At 38.2% G+C, this 21,908-nt stretch overlaps 1 protein-coding gene across 1 annotated transcript in view; it reads left to right on the top strand.

The window, feature by feature from the left end:
• SLC2A9 (solute carrier family 2 member 9) overlaps window positions 1–21,908 on the top strand; it is a 111,679-nt gene that overhangs the window by 80,969 nt on the left and 8,802 nt on the right. Inside the window, exon 12 of the mRNA XM_019470625.1 lies at window positions 10,350–10,477. Within this exon, the coding sequence (XP_019326170.1) occupies window positions 10,350–10,477 (128 nt within the window). The remainder of the gene's footprint in view (window positions 1–10,349; window positions 10,478–21,908) is intronic.

The following is a 21,908-nucleotide window of genomic DNA, read 5'->3' as shown; positions in this document are numbered from 1 at the left end:
CTGGGCATCTATTGCTGGCCCTGGCATCAAACTGGTAGGAGTGGGATGGATTGAGGTTCCCCTCCCCCGGCATCTCTAGTTTAAAGCCCTCTTCTTCCTTTATCTCTAAGGGAGATGCTTGATCCTCTGTCTAAAGTCTGTCTTTGTTTCCATTTGTCAAAAAGCCTATGTGTCTCTGAAGATGAGCATGTTCTGAGAGAGGATCTTCTAGCTGGTCATTACGTAGAGCATTCAGCCTCTGACTTAATTTACATCAATAGCTGCTATTTTTAAATCAGTGGTGCTACAGTGAGAAGAAAGCAGTATTCTCTGGTTAGTTCTTACATAGTAGCTTCAGGGCATTTGACTTTATTGTTGTATGCTGTGTAACATCTTAGAAGTAGTTATTCTGGTCCTAAATCCTGTAGGTATTTTTGTGGATGAGTGGCACTTCCCTTCAGAAGAAGTCCCGCTGACTTCACTGGAGTTTGTGCAAGGTTGAATTTAGTGTGAGTAGGATCAAACGTGAATCAGTGTGATTTTGCTTCAATTCCTACTTTTAAAATAAGCTCCTATTCAGGATGCATAAGGATGACAAAATCAGATCAGTGGTGTGTTTCCAGTCACACTCTCATTACGGAAGAGGGAAATCGATAAAATCCACTCTCTGATGGAATTTGAAAACATAGTAATTTTATGGTAGTGAGATCTTCATTTTTCAACTGTTGCTTTTTATAGCAATTGCATTTTCAGACGCAGCTAAGAAACATTAACAAACCAGACCATTTCAGAAAAATGTTTCACTTTTTGTATCTTTTTTGAGAGTTTTTTCTTATAATTGAGTTTTATAAAACTTGTCACGGTTTATGGAGTGTGAGTGAAGCCTTTCCTAGCACAGCTGAATACAGACACAGTGGAAAGATGATAATGGTATATTCAGCATGTGTTAAATTGACATTATGAAGGAAACAAAAGAAAACTTGGAGGAAATCATTGCTGTGCCCTGAGGTGTATCAAAGGTATTTTGATATTTAAAGTTTAAATCAGCCTGTGCTCTTACTCTGAATGCCAACATGCAGCTGTATTGACAGCGGAGCCGTTGTGTTAAAAGGGTCACTTTGAAAGTCATGAGGTTTGTTCAATCTGAAATGCCATCAGGGAAGAAAAAAAATCTTCTCTTGGATGTGAAACACAAACGAAGGTGTGATAGCACACACGTAGACATAAAAGTGCTGAAATGAAAGTCAGCATCAGTATTATTGCCTGATTTACAGAAGCTTTATGTGATGTTGTGTTAGCTTCTCCACTTAGAATGGGATGTAAGAATTTCTAATGCTCGTGGCCTCCAACAGAGGCATTCTTTTAGTACACTTTCTTTTAGTACACTTTTAGAAAGAGTTTGGAGTTTGCTTGAGTGGAAAAAAACCTTCTCTTTGTATTAGAAAAGTGTATCATGTTCAAAAGAAACAAATAAACCCGTGTTGCTATATATTTAATTAAAAAGCAGTAGATTTGAAAGTTTAGGTTAATTTTCAAATGTCTTTTATTCTGTAAACTAGAAGCCTTTACAGTCTTTCTAGCAGGTAAGCATCCTTTGAAAATGTCAGATAGTTCCCTCAGCAGATAAGAAGGGTATTTGTGCAGAAGTAACCTTTAGTTTTCTTGGGTATTTAAGAAAAGGTTTGGTTCATTGATAGTTGTAAGGCTTTTGTGGGCACAACAGTAGGTTTTAAAACATGCTGCATTAAAAGCAGTTAAATATTGCAAACAGGAGTTACAGTTCAGTTCAGGAACTCATAATAACCTGGAGATCTGTTGTTATTATGCAGTATGTATCAGTCTCAGTTGAAGATTTGCTGAGGGATCTCTGGCCCCATCCCCTGCCCCATTGTGCCGCTCCATTGCTGTAGACTACCATCCATCCAACACAGGTAGCCTTAGGGTTGGCATTTTAGCCTCCCAGCTGCCAGCCATCATGGCCTGCCATATTAATGCCATTGCATTAATTTATGTGGGCTGTGAAGCACAGCAACAGGAGATCTGATTTACCTTTCCTTCTCTGTTTTTTCTTTAGCAATAGAAAAAGCTCCTGCCTACACTTGGGGGCAGGAGTATTTTCAACTGCTTCTACTAAGTCAAGGAGATGAAAGGATGGGAAGTTTAAGGGTTTCACATGAGAATTTATCTTTTGGTTGCCTTTCAGTGAACAAACTGAGTTTTGAGGCTGTTAAGAAATAAAACTAGAATTGCTTTCAATCTGGCTGCATCTTCATTGAATTTTTTTTGGGGGAAGGTAACATGCCCCTTGAATATGTTGAATACGGTGTCATTCAGCATATATTTTAGGATTAACACCTGTTTTATGTTTTGTTTGAATACTTCTCTCTTTAAGGAGCAGCACAGAGTAAATGTGTAGCTTTTAACAGTTCTGTTACAGAAGTGATTTCAATTCTTCATAATTAGTGGAAGTTCTAAAGAAAATGAACCCCTAGTATTTTAAAGGTGACCGTATCTGTTGGATAAAGGAATTGCTGGAGATGACACATGGAGTTCTTAGCAGCAGGAAAACTTATGAACTTTATCCCTTTAACAACAGATTTACAAATTATCTTAATTGAAGCTTTCAAAATGTGAATGCTTTGACACTTGAGAGCACTCTTCTTACCTGAACTAGCATGTTTTCCTGAATGATTGTTAATTACTTGCTGATGGCACACAACTCCAACACTTAAGAAATTTACTGCTGGAAGAATGCACCCATGTGTTTTAGAGCTTCATGTAACCATGAAAAATTGATTTATTCAAAAGCTGTGTAAGTGACTAGGTACATTATTCAGATTAATGGGGACTGGATATAGAAAGCCTCGGAAAAAAATGCAGTTTCTCCTGTGAATTAGTATAAAATATTTATACTTATAAAAGTGCAAACTAATAAATATATATAACAGTAGATGTAGAACTAATGAATGTAAGACAATAAAAATATTTTATTTTCCTTGTGCCCAGGCACAGTGCACAGCACAGAGAAGTTCTAAGTTCATCTCATCTATTTTTGGCTAAGCTCCTTGGCTAGCATTTAAATGCAAATGTTTACTAGTTTTATGTTTCAATGAAAGTTGCTCTAGGGACTAGACAGTGTTTCTTGATAGCCAGCCTACTACATAGAAAGCTAAATAAACAGCAGTAAGAGACTCTCAGGGGGGAAAAATAGGTCAGAAGGACAATTGCATGAACAAGGGTAGTCTGATGGTGTCAGTTTGACCGAGTAAGCAGTTGTTTCCTTTGAATCTCCAGATGTTATCTGTCCTACTCCAGAAACTTCACTTTTTGGGGAACACTCAGTTATGGCTTTGGCGACTTCTTTCTGAATTTCATCAGAAAGAAGGTTTATATCTTTCATTGCAGCAAGACTGTTACTCTTTCTTCAAGCTGGTACTTCTAGTCAAAGGGCGCCTTCTGGCTCTCTCTTCATTTTCCTTTCTGTTTGGTAGCAAACAGATCTTGCTATTTGCTATATCTATTTTGGTTATTGGCCACAGTAAGGAAAATGAAATATTTTTATTGTCCTACATTCATTAGTTCTACATCTACTGCTCTCCATACCCTGTCTACCATCCTGGAGCAGCAGCCAAATTCTTTAGTCACTGGCATTTGAGGCCCCATGTCCTAAAGACTTCAACAGTTTTCAGAAATGATAAACAGTGAAGACGTGGTCTGTTACCCATCTTAAACAGAAGGAGGACAGGGAGAGACTCTTCTGTCCCAGCTTCTCTGAAAATTTGGTCCACTATTTTTACTCCTGGAGTCCTTCAGGATGAATGCAGCTATACAATGACATAATTGTGCACTGCTACTGTGATTAATTTGTTAAAATATTTCATGAGGAAAGTCTGACGTGCCACACCGAGTTTTCAAGACTTTTAGCTTGCATAGGTTCACAACCAGCAGCATTTCGTGCTAATGGGCTGTCAACCTGAATTCCTGACAGGCAAATCATGCTGATGACTTTATATTTTTTCCAGTAGATTATTGTAGAAGTAATAAGCCCTAGACTAGATAGGGGTTGGGGTTTTTTCTGTTTTCCGTCCTGTCATAGAGATGCGACTGTATGAATATTTCACTTACCTAGGACTGATCACACTTGTGAGTCTTTAATTCAGGTATTTCCACAATACTGCCATCAGTATAGTGGATGAAAATGTAAGGGATCCTTTGGTGCTTTTATTAAAGTAAAAACTCTCTTGTCATTGATCTTGTCATTGAGATAATTGTTTTTAATAATGTAATATTAACAGAAGTGATGTTAATCAGTGTCTGATCATCATTGTTACTGAGAATAATTATAAAATTAATTATATCATAAAGACTTAGTCATAGCTCAGTAAAGAAATTTTTTCTTCATGTTCAAATAGAAGAACAAAGTCAGGCTGTAATTAGGGTTCTGATTTGATAAAGTGAGTCTGAAAATATAGCAGAAATGTTTAAAATACTATTTACATGTAGTTAAAAGTTGAGTGTATTTTTCAATTGTATTTTATTCTTCAGTAGTTATGCAGAATTATAATGGTGAACCAAAAAAAAAAATTGCTAAGTGCTACAGTAGAAATTTAATGTTGATGTTCAGTTTTTACCAAAAAAAAAAAAGCCAACACAAAAAAAAAAATCAAACAACAATAATTTAAAAAAAAATCACAAAATACCCCACCAGATTGAAAGTGTTACCAAAACACTAAAAAAAGATGTATTGGATTTGTACAGCAGTTGACAGAATGGCCTACATCTGTACTGCTGGTTTCTATTACAATAAAAAAAGCAGAAAAGGGAAAGCTATTAAAAATTGAAGATATTACTCAGGCTTCCAGGAAACAGCTGTATTTAAAAGGAATTATTATAATAATAGCCTTGTTGTTGTATGTCAGCCATTTTAGTGTAAATTACCTGAGAACCAAGAATCAACATTTTAACTAATGATGTTACAACAGAGTATATCAATATTTTTGTTCTGCACCATTGCTTAGTTTATTTCTTTACCCTGAATGATGTGGGTTACCTTGCACCAACAAAGTTCAAAATACCTCCAGAACTGGCTTTCTATATGCTGTTAGAGTAACAGGTTTTATAGATGCTAAACCAAGAGCCAGTTAATGCAAAAACACTTTCCACAAAATATTGTATTAAAAACTAGACTGTTAATAACTATAGGTACTAATTATTATGTTATTGTTTTTTGCCAGGGTTTGTATTATTTATGTTTTCTAATCTGGTGTTATGGTTTGCATTTTTGGTTTGCCATAGACTGACTTAGCTCTAAATGTTCTTTATTCACGTGCCTTTAATCTAAGGCAGAAAAGACCGTGCTCTTCAAATGGTACAAATTAATGTGGTTAATGAACTATACTGTTTTATACAAGCAAGTATACAAAACAAGTGCCTGTTTTGCTTAATTCTGCGGTAGGTGAGATCAACAGTTCTCCCATGGAGAAGAGCTGGAGACAGATAGCAGAGTCTGTAGCATGAAGCTCTGACTCAGTACACCCCTATCACATGTTCTGCTCCCAATTCTCTCAACAGGATTAGCTGGGCAATACAGCTGTCATATCTGACTATGCAATGTTGTTATTTGGTGGGGTATTATTCTATCAATTACGATGTACAAGTTAAAATACTCTGGCAAGTTACACAACACCTCTTTAAAGATTGAGATATGTATTTTGCAAAATTCTTATTCTATCTGTAGACCCTTAGAGATGGAAGAAACTCAGTAGTTGCATTGCATCCCTCACTAGCAGTACTCCTGCAGTATATTTTCCCATGGGGTTTGGTGGGGATTTTTTGGGGGGTTGGTTGGTTGGGGGGTTTTGTGTGGGTTTCTTGGTTTTTTTTTTTTTTAATAGCTAAGGTCTGGGTAGAAACTTTTGCTCTCTCACTGAAGAATATTGGGTTGTTTTTCCAGCAGTTTTCTTCCAGGATCTTTGTCTCGCTTCCATTGCTTCTCTCCCACAGCTGCCCTCTGGAGTTGTCTTTTGCCCCTTGAATTGCAAATACTCAAGCCTTTTGTTGAGATAGTACTTTATCTCCCATCACTATTAGGATAGATCGGTCTTCTCTACAAGCCTTGCGATGCAGTCAAAAGCTGTTTTGCTTGATCTTGTCTAGAGCTGCACAGGCATTTTTTTTCTAAAACAGAACATGGTTGCAAAGTACTTGCCTATTTTCTCAAAACATCTTACTTTGAAGACTCCTTCTCTCAAAGCATGGAGTTGGAAAGTCTGGGAGCTCTTGCCCTAATCAGGGCTCTCAGGATTTCTAGACTCCCCCCTATACAGGCAGAATTTGGAGTGCCGAGTCGTGCAGGAAGCCACTAGGCTGTGTGGCCATGGGTGGTCCTCCTGCTGGGGCTGGAAACCCCACGGCTGGCCCTGGCCACTGCCTGAACACACAGAGTTTTGTCTTGAGTGTGTATTGAAAAATGAGCTGCTGGCTCAGGGAGTGAGTTCCTTCCTCTTCACTGGTTCTTAGGGTACAAAGTTTCCATCGCCTTTAGAGGTGATTTACCAATGTAATAAATATCCCTGATTTGTATTAGGCATTTATTCTTTTAACAGTTTCATTTCATAAATCATATGTATAGCCATGAGCTCAACTCCTAATTAGGTACTGGATAAAAACAGAATGAGGATCTCAGTATTTTCTTTCCTTTTTCATGTTTTCTGTATTCAGAAAACGTATTAGAATTCAGACGTATTAGAAATGAATCACTATAATTATTGTGGTCAAAGCATTACCTCTTTAAATTCACGTTCAGAAGCCAACTTGCTGAAAAACTCCTACAGGAAATCCTAATATACATTTTTGTTTTTATGATCAGAGCTAAAATAAAGCTGTTTCACTGAAAATTGTGTGGAAAGCCTTCCAGGGGAAATGCTAATGCCAAGTTCATCCCCCATGAGAAAGAACATCAGTTAGCTTTTTTGTGAAGCGATTTCACCCACGTTCAAGCACATATTAAAGTTGCAAAACCCATGACAAAAAGACTGTTTCAAAAAATACAGTGGTTTGATTGGTTTGCTTCTGGCTGTGGTTTCCAAGTATCTATATTTGAACACAGGCCAGTATGGACCCATCTAGCCTAGTGATTATGTAGAGAACCCTGCAATGAGACTGACTCTATAAGGAACGGTTGTTGTCATGCCATATTGTTGTCATGACTCAACTACTCAAAAAGTAAGATGGAAAATCCTGGGACTTTGTAAAGAGAGAGTGAGGGAGGACCAGGCCTGCATCCGCAGACTGAGTAGTGGCACACTGCAGCCCAGATCCACACTGACCTAGTCAAAGCATACTACAGCTTCCTTCAATCCCATGCACCCAGATTTCTTTCTCAAATAAACCAAGTTCCAGGAGAAAAGGGGTCCTTGAACACACCTCTGACACCATGAAATGGCTGGGGATGGACTCCTGGAGCTATCAGTTCAGCTGATCTCAGGTGTCTTCACTGTTTGTGTCTTAAGGCTTTACATTTTTCCTTCAGGTTGCCCTAATTTCTTTTTCACTTCACTCAGTTGTGGAGTGTGTTCTTCACAGTGGTGTGGCTCTTGGCAGGCATTCGAATCCCCTGCTCTGCATGCTAGTAAGATCAAGTCTCTGCTCTTCCAGGCATATAGCAATATACAGCAATGACCTGGCTCCATTTGATTTCTCTTTTCAGGCTCCTTGGTTCTTCAGTATAATTTGTCTTAAGTCATCCCTCTACAGAAACTGACTTTCTCTGTTTTGTGATGCTATGGAGATGCTTGTCTATGCCACGAAAAAGTCTGGAGGTCTGTCTGTGTCACCTTTCCTATTCTTCTACAGAACATTTGAAAGAACTCAGAGCAGCTGCTAATTTCTTTTTTTTTTAGACTTTGCAAAATCCTATTTTTACCAGCACTAGTTTAATTGATTTTTTTTTCAAATTAGATTGAAGAGCTTTTGTGGCAAGTGTGACTAATAATAAGTTTTAGTGATGATTAATATGTATCTAGAAATTACATTTGAATTTCAAGGAACCTTTTTCCAAGATAGTGCCCATGCATTTTTATTTCCATAACATTTATGCTTTCTGGTATGTTTCTGTCCTTTTGTACTTTTTTTGGTCTTTTTTTTGCCTCTGGCTTTTCTCCTGTCTTGTACAATGTGTATTTTCCCAAATGGGTCTCAAAGAGCATTTTTTATTATACTGACAAGAACAGCAACACCTCTGTAGATTGTCCTACAGCAAAGGCATGACAGAATAAATGATCATAAATAAATCATTTTACATGATTTCTGTGTTTCCAGTCTTTCAGTTCCTTTCTCCAAGGGGCAAGTGCCCTGGCAAACCACTGCCTTACGTGGCATTTGAGACCTAAAGCAGATGCTGACAGAACAGATGTGATTGTTTTGCCTGCCACATCTTAGGATTTGAACCCAAATCCCAAGTGTATGACAAAATAGGCAGTGGAAGCCACCAAGGATTGATAGACCACATGTTGCTTGAATTTCAATGTTATGCCTGTTCAGCTGCTTATTGTACATGTTCAAAGTGCTATTCGGAGAGGTCACTTTTTTTAGTCACAGAATTCAGATACTACATACAGCTTGTAGAAGGACACTAAACTAGGGCTTGGATGGCCTAAACTCTCCATATCTCAGTTTCCTATGTATAAGTAGGAGTAAAGAAATTTATTTGCTCTGTACTTTTTTTGGTGTAATTTATACTGGCAGTCTTTGGGACAGAAAGTTCAGTTGAAGCCTTTGCTACCGTTGTAGATACGTTCTCACGAAAAGTCACATTAGCTCATGATGGAGAGTGATGCCTACTAACATATACAGCCATTTGGTGCATCATGTTGCCTTTCTTTTATGCACGTATTCATGGTGTCTGCATCTGAAAGATCTGGAATGGAGGAATATCTGATACCATGTGTCATCTGCACATCCTGTTACGTGTTGACAAGTTCCTGTGTCATACTACTCATAGGACAGCTTCTGGTGCATGTGTTTACATGTAGTGCCGTTGGGCACAAGGGGCTACATGACAATGCGTCACCATAAGGCACTTACAGATGTCTTCACAACTGTCCAAGAGTAAGGGCAGTGCAAAAGATAAACACACAGATCAAGCAAAAACATGCAATACGATCCAGTGGGTAGATAAGTCTTTAGTGGTGTATTTATCTTAATTTATATATATTTTGGAAGTCAGGATTGTTACAGAGGTTTTTGAGAGGAAGTGTGTCCGTTAATATGTTTTTGATTGTTCACACTAACTTGTTAAAATGCTTAAAGCAGAGAAAGGACTTAGATAGTACGTGTGTACATGGATCTCGCCTACAAAGCTAAGTGGTGAGGCAGATGATACTGACAGATATGAGGACCTAGAGGTAGAAATTGGTAGCACGAGAATACTGAAGACCTGACTGATGTTACTAGGTTTACAGTTCTCCAAACTGTGGTGAAATAATTCTGCAAGTAGATGCATGTCTAATGTGCAACATTAACTGATGTATGTAGCCAATCAGCAAATGTAATCCATGTTTTATTCTATAAAAATTGAAATATTTCTGTTGAAATATCCTATTGGAATGAAGGAAGCCAAAGATCATAAATTGAGACTTTCAGCTACTAGACAGCTATTCCCTAGGGATTATTGTCAGGCCAGCAATATGCCAGTGCTGTACAAAATAGTCTACTGCCTAAGTGGAAGGAGACACGAGTGACAAATCTGGTATTCAACTGAGCTTGTTATTATGGAGGTCAGAGTCCTTGGCTGATGGGAGAAATAGACCTTGCCAGAAGTGCCAGCAGTATATCTAGTAAGGGAATGTATTAAATAAGCATCAATGAAAAGTATGCTCATAGAGAAGCAAATGTTTTGCCTTTTTTATTGCTGAAATAAAGTGAGTAATAATTATTAAAAAATACTGTTTAATCTCTATGGAGCCATTTTTCCAACTCTTAAGGTCTGAAAGTATTTTGGAGTATTTCTGAATTTTCAGAATTTCAAGCATTTTAGTAGAAACAGTCATTCTTATTTCTAATAAATGGCACGTCACATGGTACTCCAGAAGCTGTTGTGTGGATTCACTGCTCTGTTACTTGCTTGCCAACACTGAAAGGATGTAAAACAGGAGATGCGGTGGCGTGAAAGAGGAAAGTGTCACTTCTCTAAAGGATGATTTTGACAAATCACATTTTACTGGCTCAGAAGCCCCTGTGTACACCTGAGCAGAGAGCTGTAGAGCTAGTCACTGAAGTGTGCGGCACAGAGCATGTTCATCTCTGTATGTGAAACAGCTGTTGGCAGAGGAAGTTTACTAAATCCACTGACTTGTTGGACCCTGTTTCAGGTGGGATTCCGTTTGTCCTCACCGGAGAGTTTTTCCAGCAGTCGCAGAGGCCGGCCGCATTCATGATAGCTGGGACAGTCAACTGGCTCTCCAACTTCGCAGTCGGACTGCTCTTCCCTTTCATTCAGGTACTCGGCAGCCTTGATGTCTGATATACTATGATATAGCTGGTATAGTGTAGCATATGATGTTTGAATAGTAATTTTCAGGTAATAGTAAATGTCTTTATTGAAGTGGATGAAATTCCCACCATGTTTTTGATACAGTTCAATTGTGCTACCCACATATCTCCTTGTTTGAATGTCCTGGAGAAAATTGTCTTGCAGAAGAAAAATTATTGTAACTGTGGAATATGGCAAATTCCCCACAGGAGTGCTTTAGCAATGTAGTCTGATGGTTGTGTCAAGAGTTCATGGTCACTGATGATGATTGTCACTGCCTTTTTCTTCAGCCTTTAGGCCACCCATCTTCTGGTTTACCCTAGGCTTTGAGAATCCTTATTAGTCTCATTGGGGAATAGATCCTCTCCCCCGTTCCCTCCCCTTCCCTCCTCTCTTCTCCTTCCTGCATCTAAGCTTGGCTTCATGGCTCTCTTTTTTTCAATCTCTTCTGTCAAGCTTTTATTTTCATTAGCTGGTTCCTTCTTGCTGCAGCCTAGTTGCTGCACGGATTAAGTTGTTCCTGTCCCAGCTTCCCCAGGCTCCCATAAGCTTTGCTTTTAGTGGATTGCTTTATTTTCATGGCTGAACTAGTCCTCCTCACATGGAGGACAGAGGCCAGTTTCATCAAGAGCTGTCTGACAACTGATGTTTGTATTCTAACAGGATAAGTTTATTTTCTAAAAAAATAAAATTTAAATTTTTTTAAAAAATGAAAAAATAAAATTCAAAGTTCAACATAGAGCAGCAATCTACCCCTCTGATTCCTAAGAACACTTCATCATTGTTCATGTGTCGTTGTCTGGCAAAGGAGGCTTCAAGCAGCTTCTCATTCAAAACCACACTGAGGTCCTTTTCCTGACCATGAACCTCTCCCAGGCACCGTCCGCAGCCTCTGGAGCTCACACAGGAGCTGATTCTCTGTCTCAGGAGCTGAAGGACGGCTGATGAGTCCCCTGACCAACCATGTCCAAACTCTTTAAAGAGACATCCTGCTCCACTGATAACAGTTTAAGAGTGAAGCTCACAACTTCAGCACAAAATAAATAAGTCCCAATTGTTTTTTTTTAAATGCACAGAGGAAAATACTAGGGGCAGGGGAAGCGCACAAAGGGGAGCAAGCCCTCCAGGCTACTTGCAGGTCCTCACAACCAGGAGAGAGATTTTGGATTACCTTTCAAATCATGTCCGAGTAAGAGATTTGAATAACAGGCAAGGAGGTGTTAATGCTCTTTGTGCCTTCTTACAACTGAAAATTATCTGATACTTTATCATATGCAATACTGTATAACAGTATTTGCAGATACTGTAAAATTATACTGTAAGACTATATATTCATTTTCATTTGACAAGTAAAACTGCTTTTACTAAGTAGTACTGTTTAAAATTATCTGTATGAGATAGTTTATGGGAGAACTTGAAAGTCTTACAAAGTCTGACCCTTGATCTAAGTTTCACACTTAATTTAAAATTTCTTGTAAAAGGAAAAAGTCTCCAGTCATTTTGATTACTTGGATCACCTTCAAAAGTCAGCATGAGTATAAAGGCTGTCATCCTTCCAAACTCTGCACTCCTACTAACATTAACTTCAATTAGACTGCTCAGAGCTATAAGTCTTAAGAGCTTGTTTTAATGCTTACTGAAATCAGTGAGTGTTTTTCCCCAGTTTCATGGCACAGAGTAAGGACTTGCCAGCTTAGACATTTAAGGTGAGATTTTCAAAAGCAGGTAGAGACATAATTCTTTTCACACTGAGGTCGTTAGAACATCTACCATATGCAGCGGAGAAAGAATTAGACAATTCCCTTGTGTTTTTGAAAACCTAACCTTAGTCATCAGCATCAGTATGGTCCAGGAGGCAGCCATGAGCTCATCCAGCAAGTGGATGCTTCTGTGTGGATAAATACCTGTTTCTCCAAGAAGATGGAGACTGACTATTTAAGCAGTGTTGGGGATTGCCTTCCACTCTGGCTGGCCAGGCACTAGTGGTCCCACCGCCTGCCTCTGTGGTGGCCGGGCAGGTGGCAGGGAACGAGGTCTCAAATCTAGGGGTGTATAATCAGAATACTTTTATTTGTTATGTTTTTAAATTATCCAGAGACATTTAAGGAATAATCACATTTCTCCAAAATTGTGGGTTTTGCCTCCTGCACAAAACTGAGGAGTTACCTGAGCTCTGGCTGTCAGTCGGATCTGAATTCATGCAACTCAGGGCTCTCCCTTCTTGTCCTGCTAATCCCACCTGACAGATCACCTGGTGGGGACTGTTTAAAAAGGGCCTCAGTAAATTCAAATAAAAAAGGCGCAATCTACTTTCTCTAACTTCCCATATGCATATTAAATCTTTTTGAGTGATTTAGTATGCATCCATGTGAAGTTTGCTGTAGCCTTGGGGAATTTATCATTTTGTGCCATAAAAATTTGCTGTTGTGTGATTACAAAATTACCAGTTTAGTTTTAATGAAGGTAAATTATATTTCTACCTTGCAGGGTTTTTGGTTTTCTCTTCTTTAAAAAGTAATAAAGAGAAAGAGCTTAGAGTTTGCACCTAAAGATGAAAGCAGAGTTACTCAGACTTTGATTTTTAAAGCTTTTCCGCAAGATCAAACTATGACGTCTCCTCACTCCCAAACTTTCACTGTTTTCCTATTTCAGTCAACCTTACTCTCAAAATTCAGCTTGAGTCACCTGTTTCTTTACAGAAAGGCAATAGCCCCTCCTTAGTTCATTTTTGTAATTCTAAAACAGAAAAAAAAAATCTTTAAAATTACTTCACAGAATGAATGCATAATACCTTCTGTGTATTTAAATACTAATCTGATTGCTTGAGAGACAACAGACACTTTTTTGATCATTGGTGTGCTTCTACAAAATTGGGATAATTTGGGAAACAAAAAAACGTTTGGGAAACAAATGTGTTAACTTTAGAGTTATTCAAAAAATCAACCAGTAGTTAGTTCTCCAAATGTCACCAATTAACTAGTTTGAATGCCTAGATTTTCTCCCCTCAACCATCTGTAGATACATGTAATAGAATAAAACACTGGCTTGAGTCATACATTAAAATGTATGGATGAGATTGAAAAGCTAGTATACAAATCAATTTTTGACAAATTACAAAAAATACAAAATGTGGCTACTGTTCCAGCCTTCATCACTGCCTATTTGAGAAATTTGTTGGTGCAAAGAATCAGAACTGAGGTTAAAATGATAACCAGTACTATATTGAATTCACAAGTACATTTGATACTATGTGATAACTAGGAGGTGTCTGATAGTAGGTGTCAAAAATGTGCCTTTTTAAAAATCTCTTTTTAGTGCAAAATACAGTAATTGCAGAAGCCTTATTGCATGGGATCTTAGAACATACAGAGGAATTACAGAAGATCTGGTTTTAGGTCTGAAGGCATTTCAGACTTGTGTTTAACATAGAGCTTTACCTTGTGAAATGTCAAACATGTCACCTTGAGTGACACCCAACAGCATCTCTTTGCCATTGCCGTCACTTGAGAATGAAGGCGTGAGGCTTTTCTGAACAACGAGCTGTGAAGAGACAAAGACAGCTTTGATAAGCTTTGATAAGCCAGTAGACCAGCTTTATGCCTGAAATGGTTCATAAAGACATGGTGACCCCTTCCCTTCAAAGCATTTCAGTGCTCCTACAGGTGCTAGAACTGGGTCATAATGCTCTGTTATTTGGATGCCAAATCTCCAAATTTTCATTCCTGCAAAATATCCATCAGTGAGTATTTGGAGTAGGTAAGAAAGCACTTCAGCCCTCTGCCCTCTCCTCTGACTTGCACATCTCATGTTTTTGCATGGCACTTGCATGTCAGGAGATCATAGCAGTCCATAAACAACCTCCTGCTTCACACCATGTGAGCGGTGGCATAGGGAGCTTCTCTTCAGAATGGAACCACAGGATGTGACAACGTTCATTGAATCAACCACATAATAGTAAAAAAGTAATTTGGCCACTTGGAGAAGAATGCTGGAGGTTATAATAATGCTTGTGGAAGCCTGAAGGAATTAAAATGCTTTATCTGAAATAATTACAACTTCAACACTTTTCATTTTGCCTTTACATTATATACTATACTTTATACTTTTAATGCTTTGCAATCAGATTTGAATTTCAAATTTTTGTGAGCTAACCAAAATAGCTATTTAGAAAGGTTCAAAATTTGTGTGAGCTGATGAAAAGCTTATTGAATATATTGTCATATCTAAATAGGTGTGTTGTGGCTTTGTTCTTAGAGCCTTATGCAAACACTTAATTCCAGCATTTGATTTAAAGGTGGCTTGCATTCATAAAGCTATCAATGTGCGTTCATAGGCCTTTGAAAGATCCGAACCTAAAAGATCCAGTATTGGTTGCTCAATTCATGTCTGTTTTCTGTTGTTTGTTACATTTTTCATTGTTTCAATATGTAGAGGTGAAAATAATAGCGTTTTTCCTTGTGCGTGTCTAATTTTTTCACTTTTCTAAAAGATTTATAAATAGAAAGCTTTTTTAATAAAAAAGTTCACGTAAATGACTCAAATTTAAAAAAAAAAAAAGAAAAAAGTTGTGCAGTGTGTTCTTCCACATAAATGAAATTGCTACACTGGACACCACATTATCTGGTCAAAATTGTTAAAGCTAGATTCCTGTAAGTTCCTAAACTAAATTACAAAATTTATCTGATTTTCAGCTGTGTTGCTGAAATTTCAGCAGAAATGCTTCAGGGTCAGCATCTCACAGAAAGCATTTAATAGCAGGCTGGGTGAAGACCCAACTCAGCTAAACTCCCTCAAACACCAAATTTTTCTCCCTTGCTTGCTCTTTGTGATCATTCAGTTGCTATAGATAATTCAGGGTAGCAGCAGGGCTTGTCTCACAATCATGATAAATAATACTGATTCTAGCTCCTGCCCTATATTACAGTTTTGATGCGCGGTGTTACAAATCATCCATTATTCCTTTTGTAACTAATAGCCTCTGAAAAATGTTTTAAAGCACTGTCTTGCTCAGAACGCATATAAAAGCGCAACTGTTCTTTTTGATGTGTTCATATCAAATCAGTCTTTGAAAATATGACTCTTTAATATATGAAATTATTTTAGAAAAGGTGATGAAACCAAGCCTTCCAAAGGCTAGCTGTTCTCCTGAGACCTCCAAATAATGCAGTTTCTTGAGCTCTAAAATAAGCATTTCCATCATGGACATCTTGCGTACAGATCACCCAAGCACATAATCCTCATGTGGCACGTAAGTTGTGTCACAGCGGAGCTTGCAGTGGGAGCATGAATGTGGTTTGAAATTCCCTCGTAGACAATTTGTTGTCTTTCTTCTTGAGAAAAAGTGCTAGGTGTTGTCCCTACTAGTAAAATTCACTTACTCATATTAAAATAGTATGAATTGATGGAAATGGGCTTCTGGGTGCTTTATGATATCGACAGAGTATCTCAACGTATGAATGTGGCATGCCAAGTTCAGAGGATTAGTCATCTTCTCCGTGTGTTGCTAGTGTAACTTCTATTTCCTAATGGTTTAGCTTCTGGGAATATAAGACACAGATTCTCTTTGTGGTTTCTTTCTGAGTAAATTCTAAGCTAGCTGCAACACATGGAGCAAATTGAGTGTTGTAAAACAGACTCCAAGTATTTGCTCGTACCTGAAAAGAGTTTATGCTCAGTATGCAAACCTGTGAGTACTTAACTTCATTCTTTTTGTGTGCAGAAAGCGTATTGAGAATGAGCTTCTGTAGTCATCCACAACAAATCATTCCATCATTTATTCATATCATCCCTTGGGAACGGGGATAATATTTTATGTCTCAAATGAGCAGACATAACAAACCAACAAAGTTTTTGGAGTGAAAGTGTTGGGCAATTGTGGATGTAATTATAGAATCGTTCCAGCTGGAAGGGACTCCAGGGGGGTCTCTGGTCCAGCCTCTTCATCAGAGAGGGTCAGCTGTGAGATCAGACCAAGTTTCTTAGGACCTTGTCCAGTTGTGTCTTAAAAATCACCAAGATCTGGTACGACTATGGTAGTTAGCTTTTAAATTCAGAGAACTCTGGAATCAAAACTGACGGTAGCTAAAATGCAGCCAGAGTTTGGCCATTTCTGAGAATAGTTTTAATCTCAGTTTTAAAAATTCAATATTATTCACTGTCAATCCTGAGTTGAAATAAAACTCACTAAAAATTCTGGAAAAGACATTGAGGCTTCCTGCTGCTCATCAATGTATTTTGTAGGGTAAATTATGGCAAATGTTTCATCCTGTCTTAATAAATGGATGCTTTCTGGACGTTAACAGGTGCATCTGTTCTACTCTCCCTCTGTGAAACTCTATTTAGAAAACCAGGAAGAGTCTATGGGACAGAGGGTATCTGTTCATCTTGAGAGAAAAGGGAGATTGTATAGTTAGATACAGATTTCATTTTTAGAAGACAGACAAAATCAAAATAGGACCATTTTAAGTTCCTGTATCATATGAATTTTGTGAACTTTGTGCACATCTGAGAGTGCAAAATATTTGTAATAGTGAAGTAGAGAAGTTTGCCTTCAAGCTCTCCCATGTTTCAGAATAACCAAGCAGCAGCCAAATGGTTCTTTCTGATACACAGAGCTGCAGGTGTATGTGGGACGTTTCTCACCTTACGCTTTACAGATCAGTCATATTAGTGGTCTGCAGAAATCAATGTGAGGCAACCAGTTTCTTTAGTTTCTTCTTGAGAAAAATACTAATGCCGTTTTGATGAGAACACGAGTGTCGATGATGCTACTGTTATTTCCTGTAGGAGTAAGCTGTCGTGAAGATCTTTTCATGCTGCGGGTAAAACTAGCACTGTCCCCAACTAAGGGAGCAGGAAGCCCACTTTCACCAAGACGTGCTTTACATGGAGATCTTCCTCATCACTGGGGGTTTCCTCTTTAAATGCCTCTGTTCTGTCTTTGTTCTAATGTCATTAACGGTGATACATTATAAAATCACAGCTCAGGATAACAAACCTGAGTATGTCAGATTTTCAGGTTAAATCTACTGACTAGAATGGATAGCACTGGCAGAATAATTAGTACTTAGTTCCATAATTTATTTTAGCCAATGGAACTTCTAGGGGGAAGAAGAACGTACATATTCTTAAATTTTTGTTGTTGTGGTAAGAGTAAGTTTTAGCGAGTAATTCCAGGTATTTTAATAGGTGTAACGTTCATCTGCGTGGTTAGACTGAAGCATTCTTTTCAATAATTACACTGTAGGTATTTTATAAATCTTTCAGGTTGCTAAGAAGCTTAATACATGACATCAATTAGTCTTTGACTAGAATTCACAAAGAGATTTAAAAAAAGAAGCGAGCTTTTTATGCAGGAGGCAAAAGCGTACCTGTTTGTAGGCAGCATAAAGGAGAATTTTGAAGGTCTCTTCTTTGTGTTCTGTTTGCTTTCTTCCTAGCAATTTTAATCTAGACTTGCACTTGCAGACCTTTTAAAATTAGACTAATTACAGCAGTGGTTATGTGGCTTCTGTTTTTCCCAAGATAATAGATTATGTGGTTTAAGTTTGCTGGCTGTTGTTCCAACATGTAGAGCCTGTCAGATATCAAATCTTAACTTTCTTTCCTGGAAAGTGACTCCACACTATGAAAGCGTGAATGTTTGTATAGCAGACATGAGAAAAGTATTCTTTAAGGTCAAAGTCAGTTAAGAGCATCTTCATCACTGCCAGTGGGAAGGGTGTTAGTCTGGAAAATATGCAAAGCTGTTTTCCTGCACAGAGCTGCTTGATTACTAAATATGGATACACTAGGAACAATATTAGTGCCTGTAGTTCTCTTTTTATATTAGCACTGTACAATCTCCAGCAACGATGTTTTATCTCTCCCTACTTATCCACACCCCAAACCAGACTGGGGTTGCATTTGCACCTAAACCTTTTCTCAGAAGAGGGTCTTGAAATGTGAGGAACTTAGATTTGCATCCCTGCTCATCTGGACACAGCGTGTTTCACTTTCAACAGGGCACTTGGACCCAGCTTCACAGGTAGTAGTGTTTACTGGTCCAGTACTATGTCCTTAGGAATCTTATTAATGTAATCAAGGGCAGAGCTGCCAAATGCTGATACCATGCGTGCCTTAATCTGCAAGACGGAGCACAAAGTACTTAATGGTAGATGAGACCACACGTTCAAAAAGTCAGGTGATAGCAGTGGTGGTGGGATACTCCTTTTGGTTGTGGTTATACAGAAAGAATAAAGCACTTAAGAGACCGTAGTATGTATTTTTAAAAACGGGATGCTATTTTATTGCTGTCTGCACTGTGTCCAGCAGCCTGCCCATTTGGTCAGAGCTGAATAGTGATAGCAATCAGAGGCCCCAGCTCCCAGTCCCCGTCCCAGGTGGCTTTTGCTGCCTGTCAGATATGAGCAGACGAGCCTTGCTTTTCAGGCTTCTGCAACCCTTATGAAGCATAATAAAACCTTTTTATCAAATTCCATTGGAATGAATTGATTCTTTTATTGATTGCTACAGTGAATGTGAAGTTCTCATTTAATGAGGTCCGGCACACGGTCCTCTGCAGTAACTGAGCATCGCAAAGGAGTTAGTTCAGCTAACAGCTTTAGCAGGGAGGTGCTTTGATACCCAACTTAGTTTAGAAAGTTTCCAGGCATGCCAGACCCACTTGCAGTTGCTTCCCCATCCTCTATTTATCTTGGGTCCAGGCCTGTTCTGTTCAGTGATTTCACCAGCAAGAAAGGTGATGAAGCAGAGAGAATGCACGTTATATTTTCAGATAACTGCATCAAGAAGGATATTAGGAAACCTTTTAATCATGAGAATAGTGTAACTGTGTAATGATGTGTGGAGAAATTGTAGCTTGTCCATTACTGGAGATCTATAAAAGACAGGCAGACAGATGTTTGTCAAGAACTGAGGCTGCCTTAGTAATGGGAATGGACTGGCTGGCATCTGTGTTCCTGGTTTTCTATGAGTTTATTGACATTTTGAAGCCTTCAGAGCAGGAAGTGTCTCTCATTTAGTGTACACACAGCATGTGGCTCCTTTAAGGCTCCTTTAAGCTTTTTTTTTGTTTCTGTGATACATCACATGTCACTGCAAGAAGGTCTGCTGCAGGTTGTGGTGGCAGGAGAATCCAAACTCCAAAAAAAAGTAGAAGACAACTGTAATTACTCTTCTCCTTGGAAATGGTGATGGCATGGTAGGAATACTGTAATGATGCTTTGGGCTAAATTAACTTGAAAAATGCAGAAAAATTAAGAGGAAGAAATGGCAAAAATTGCAATCAACTTGGAGTGAAAGAAAGCAAACCTAAAAATATTCCATCTGGAGAAAAGATTTGAGAAAGGAAAGGCTAACTGAACAACTGAGGAGGTAGAAGAGATCACTTAATTTCTTCAGTTCAAAAAGATCAGAAAGTGTTAATCTTCTCTGACACATAGAATCATAGAATCATTATGGTTGGAAAAGACCTCTAAGGTCATCGAGTCCAACCGTCAACCCAACACTACCATGCCCACTAAACTATGTCCCAACATCAGAAAAGACCTTGTGATTTCAGAACAATTTGGGCAAGAATCAAGCATCCACGGAAATTTGAGGAATCTCTAACCTGGAGGCCTTCAAGGTTATATTAGTCATCCTTCTGGAAGCTTATTACTATTTCATATATTCCTTCTTTTATGGATAATGAGAGGAAACAGATAATTTTCCCTTTGGCAGTAGTGACTCATTAAAAAAAAGAAAAAAAATATGACCAGAGGAACCTATATATTCTTGTCTGGTTTAAGGTACAAGCCGTCAAATATCACTCACCTACTTCTGCATTAGTATGTTCTAATTGCACTAGTGTGTCTCTCACATGTACAGTACTCAGTTACCACTGAAGGTTTCTAGTGGTTTTCATACTTCTCAATAGGGAATTCAGTGATGAATTCTAAATAGCTTCTATTTCTGTTTTAAATTTAACTGACTTTACCCTTCAGCCATCAGATACTTTATTTCTTGCAAATTTTTGTTTATTTAATCTTCTGTGGAACAGAACAGACTGGGGGTTTTGATACATTTTTTAATTGTTGGCTGAAGAGTTCATGTGAATGTATTTCAAGCAGTGGAGTTTCTGTAAGTCACTTGCAAACCATGAATTCATCATCCCACAGGATATTTATTCCAGTCCTTGATTTAATGAAGAACTTCTTAAACGGAAGAATAATGAATGGCTAAATAGCATATAAAACAAATATGCTTGCTTCTCCATAAGCCTCCTGCTTTGTCTTTCTCACAGGCACATGTATAAACAGAAACTATTTCCAAAGCACTCAGATGAACAAAACCCCGATCTTGTAAATGTGCACATGCACAAATGGATACAGGCACACCCTTATTAATTTAGCCAGACTCAAAATTGTTACTCGTGGATATTGCTTGGCATCACCTCCCTAGACTTTCTGTTTTATTTTATGTTGCTGGAAACAAAATCTGAGGCCTTGCCTGACTTTGCTGGAGCTTGCGGTTCAAAAATCTATTTTAAAGAGTGAGTGATAGCTGGTAGAAATTGATATGCTGAGGAGGTGCTGGAGTGTGGAGAACAGGATGCTTGGTAAATCAGAAATTAGAGTGTATGTATATGTGGAAATAGGTGCAATGAGCTGAAGCAGGCAGAGGGGACAACAAACTTAGAGCAGCAGAAAAGCACAATCTAAAAGGCTTGAAAACCTCTGGTGCAATAGAATAGGCATGTGTTAAGCTGTTACTCTTCAGTAACAGTAACTTTGCAGGGACAGACTTCTGTAATCCAATGGCATAGCAGGACCTTAAATTATGTGTTATCTAGAAAAAGGTGCTGTTTAGTTTTTGTAATGCATTGTGTAAATACAAAGAATTACTAAGCATTAATAATTAGCAATTAATTTCATGACATGTTATTTTCATTACATGCTGATGCATTCTTATTTCATATTTCAGTTTGTTCCATTAGATTGTTATGAGGCACTTAAAGACTACATGATAAATTAGTATTATACTGCAGGCCAACATAGCAGATTTCTCCAGAAGTTTTCTGTCATAATAATTTCTCTTTCTAGAAGGCTGTGCAGAGTCATTTTTTGGTGTCAAAGTCACAGTGTATATTCAGTGCATATTCAAGAAATACTTAAATTGCTATGTATTTTATTGAAACTAGAATCTTAGCATGGATATACTAAACTACATGCTTTCCTTTCCCAGTAACATACTGGAAGCAGACGTAAGCCAGAGAGGAAATAAGGAAATTAGTCATTTTTATCCACTGTAAATATTCTTGGGGTTTCGTACTTGGTTCTGTAAACATCTCTTGTGTTACCTGTGCCTGCTGCTCACACGTTGCCCCACGCACATCCCCCCCCCCCCCCGGGGTGTG

Source organism: Aptenodytes forsteri, unplaced genomic scaffold, assembly GCF_000699145.1.
Source record: "Aptenodytes forsteri isolate BGI_AS27 unplaced genomic scaffold, ASM69914v1 Scaffold111, whole genome shotgun sequence".
Taxonomy (NCBI): Eukaryota; Metazoa; Chordata; class Aves; order Sphenisciformes; family Spheniscidae; genus Aptenodytes; species Aptenodytes forsteri.
Note: the sequence above shows the minus strand (reverse complement) of the source record. Positions and strands in the feature narration are given on the sequence as shown.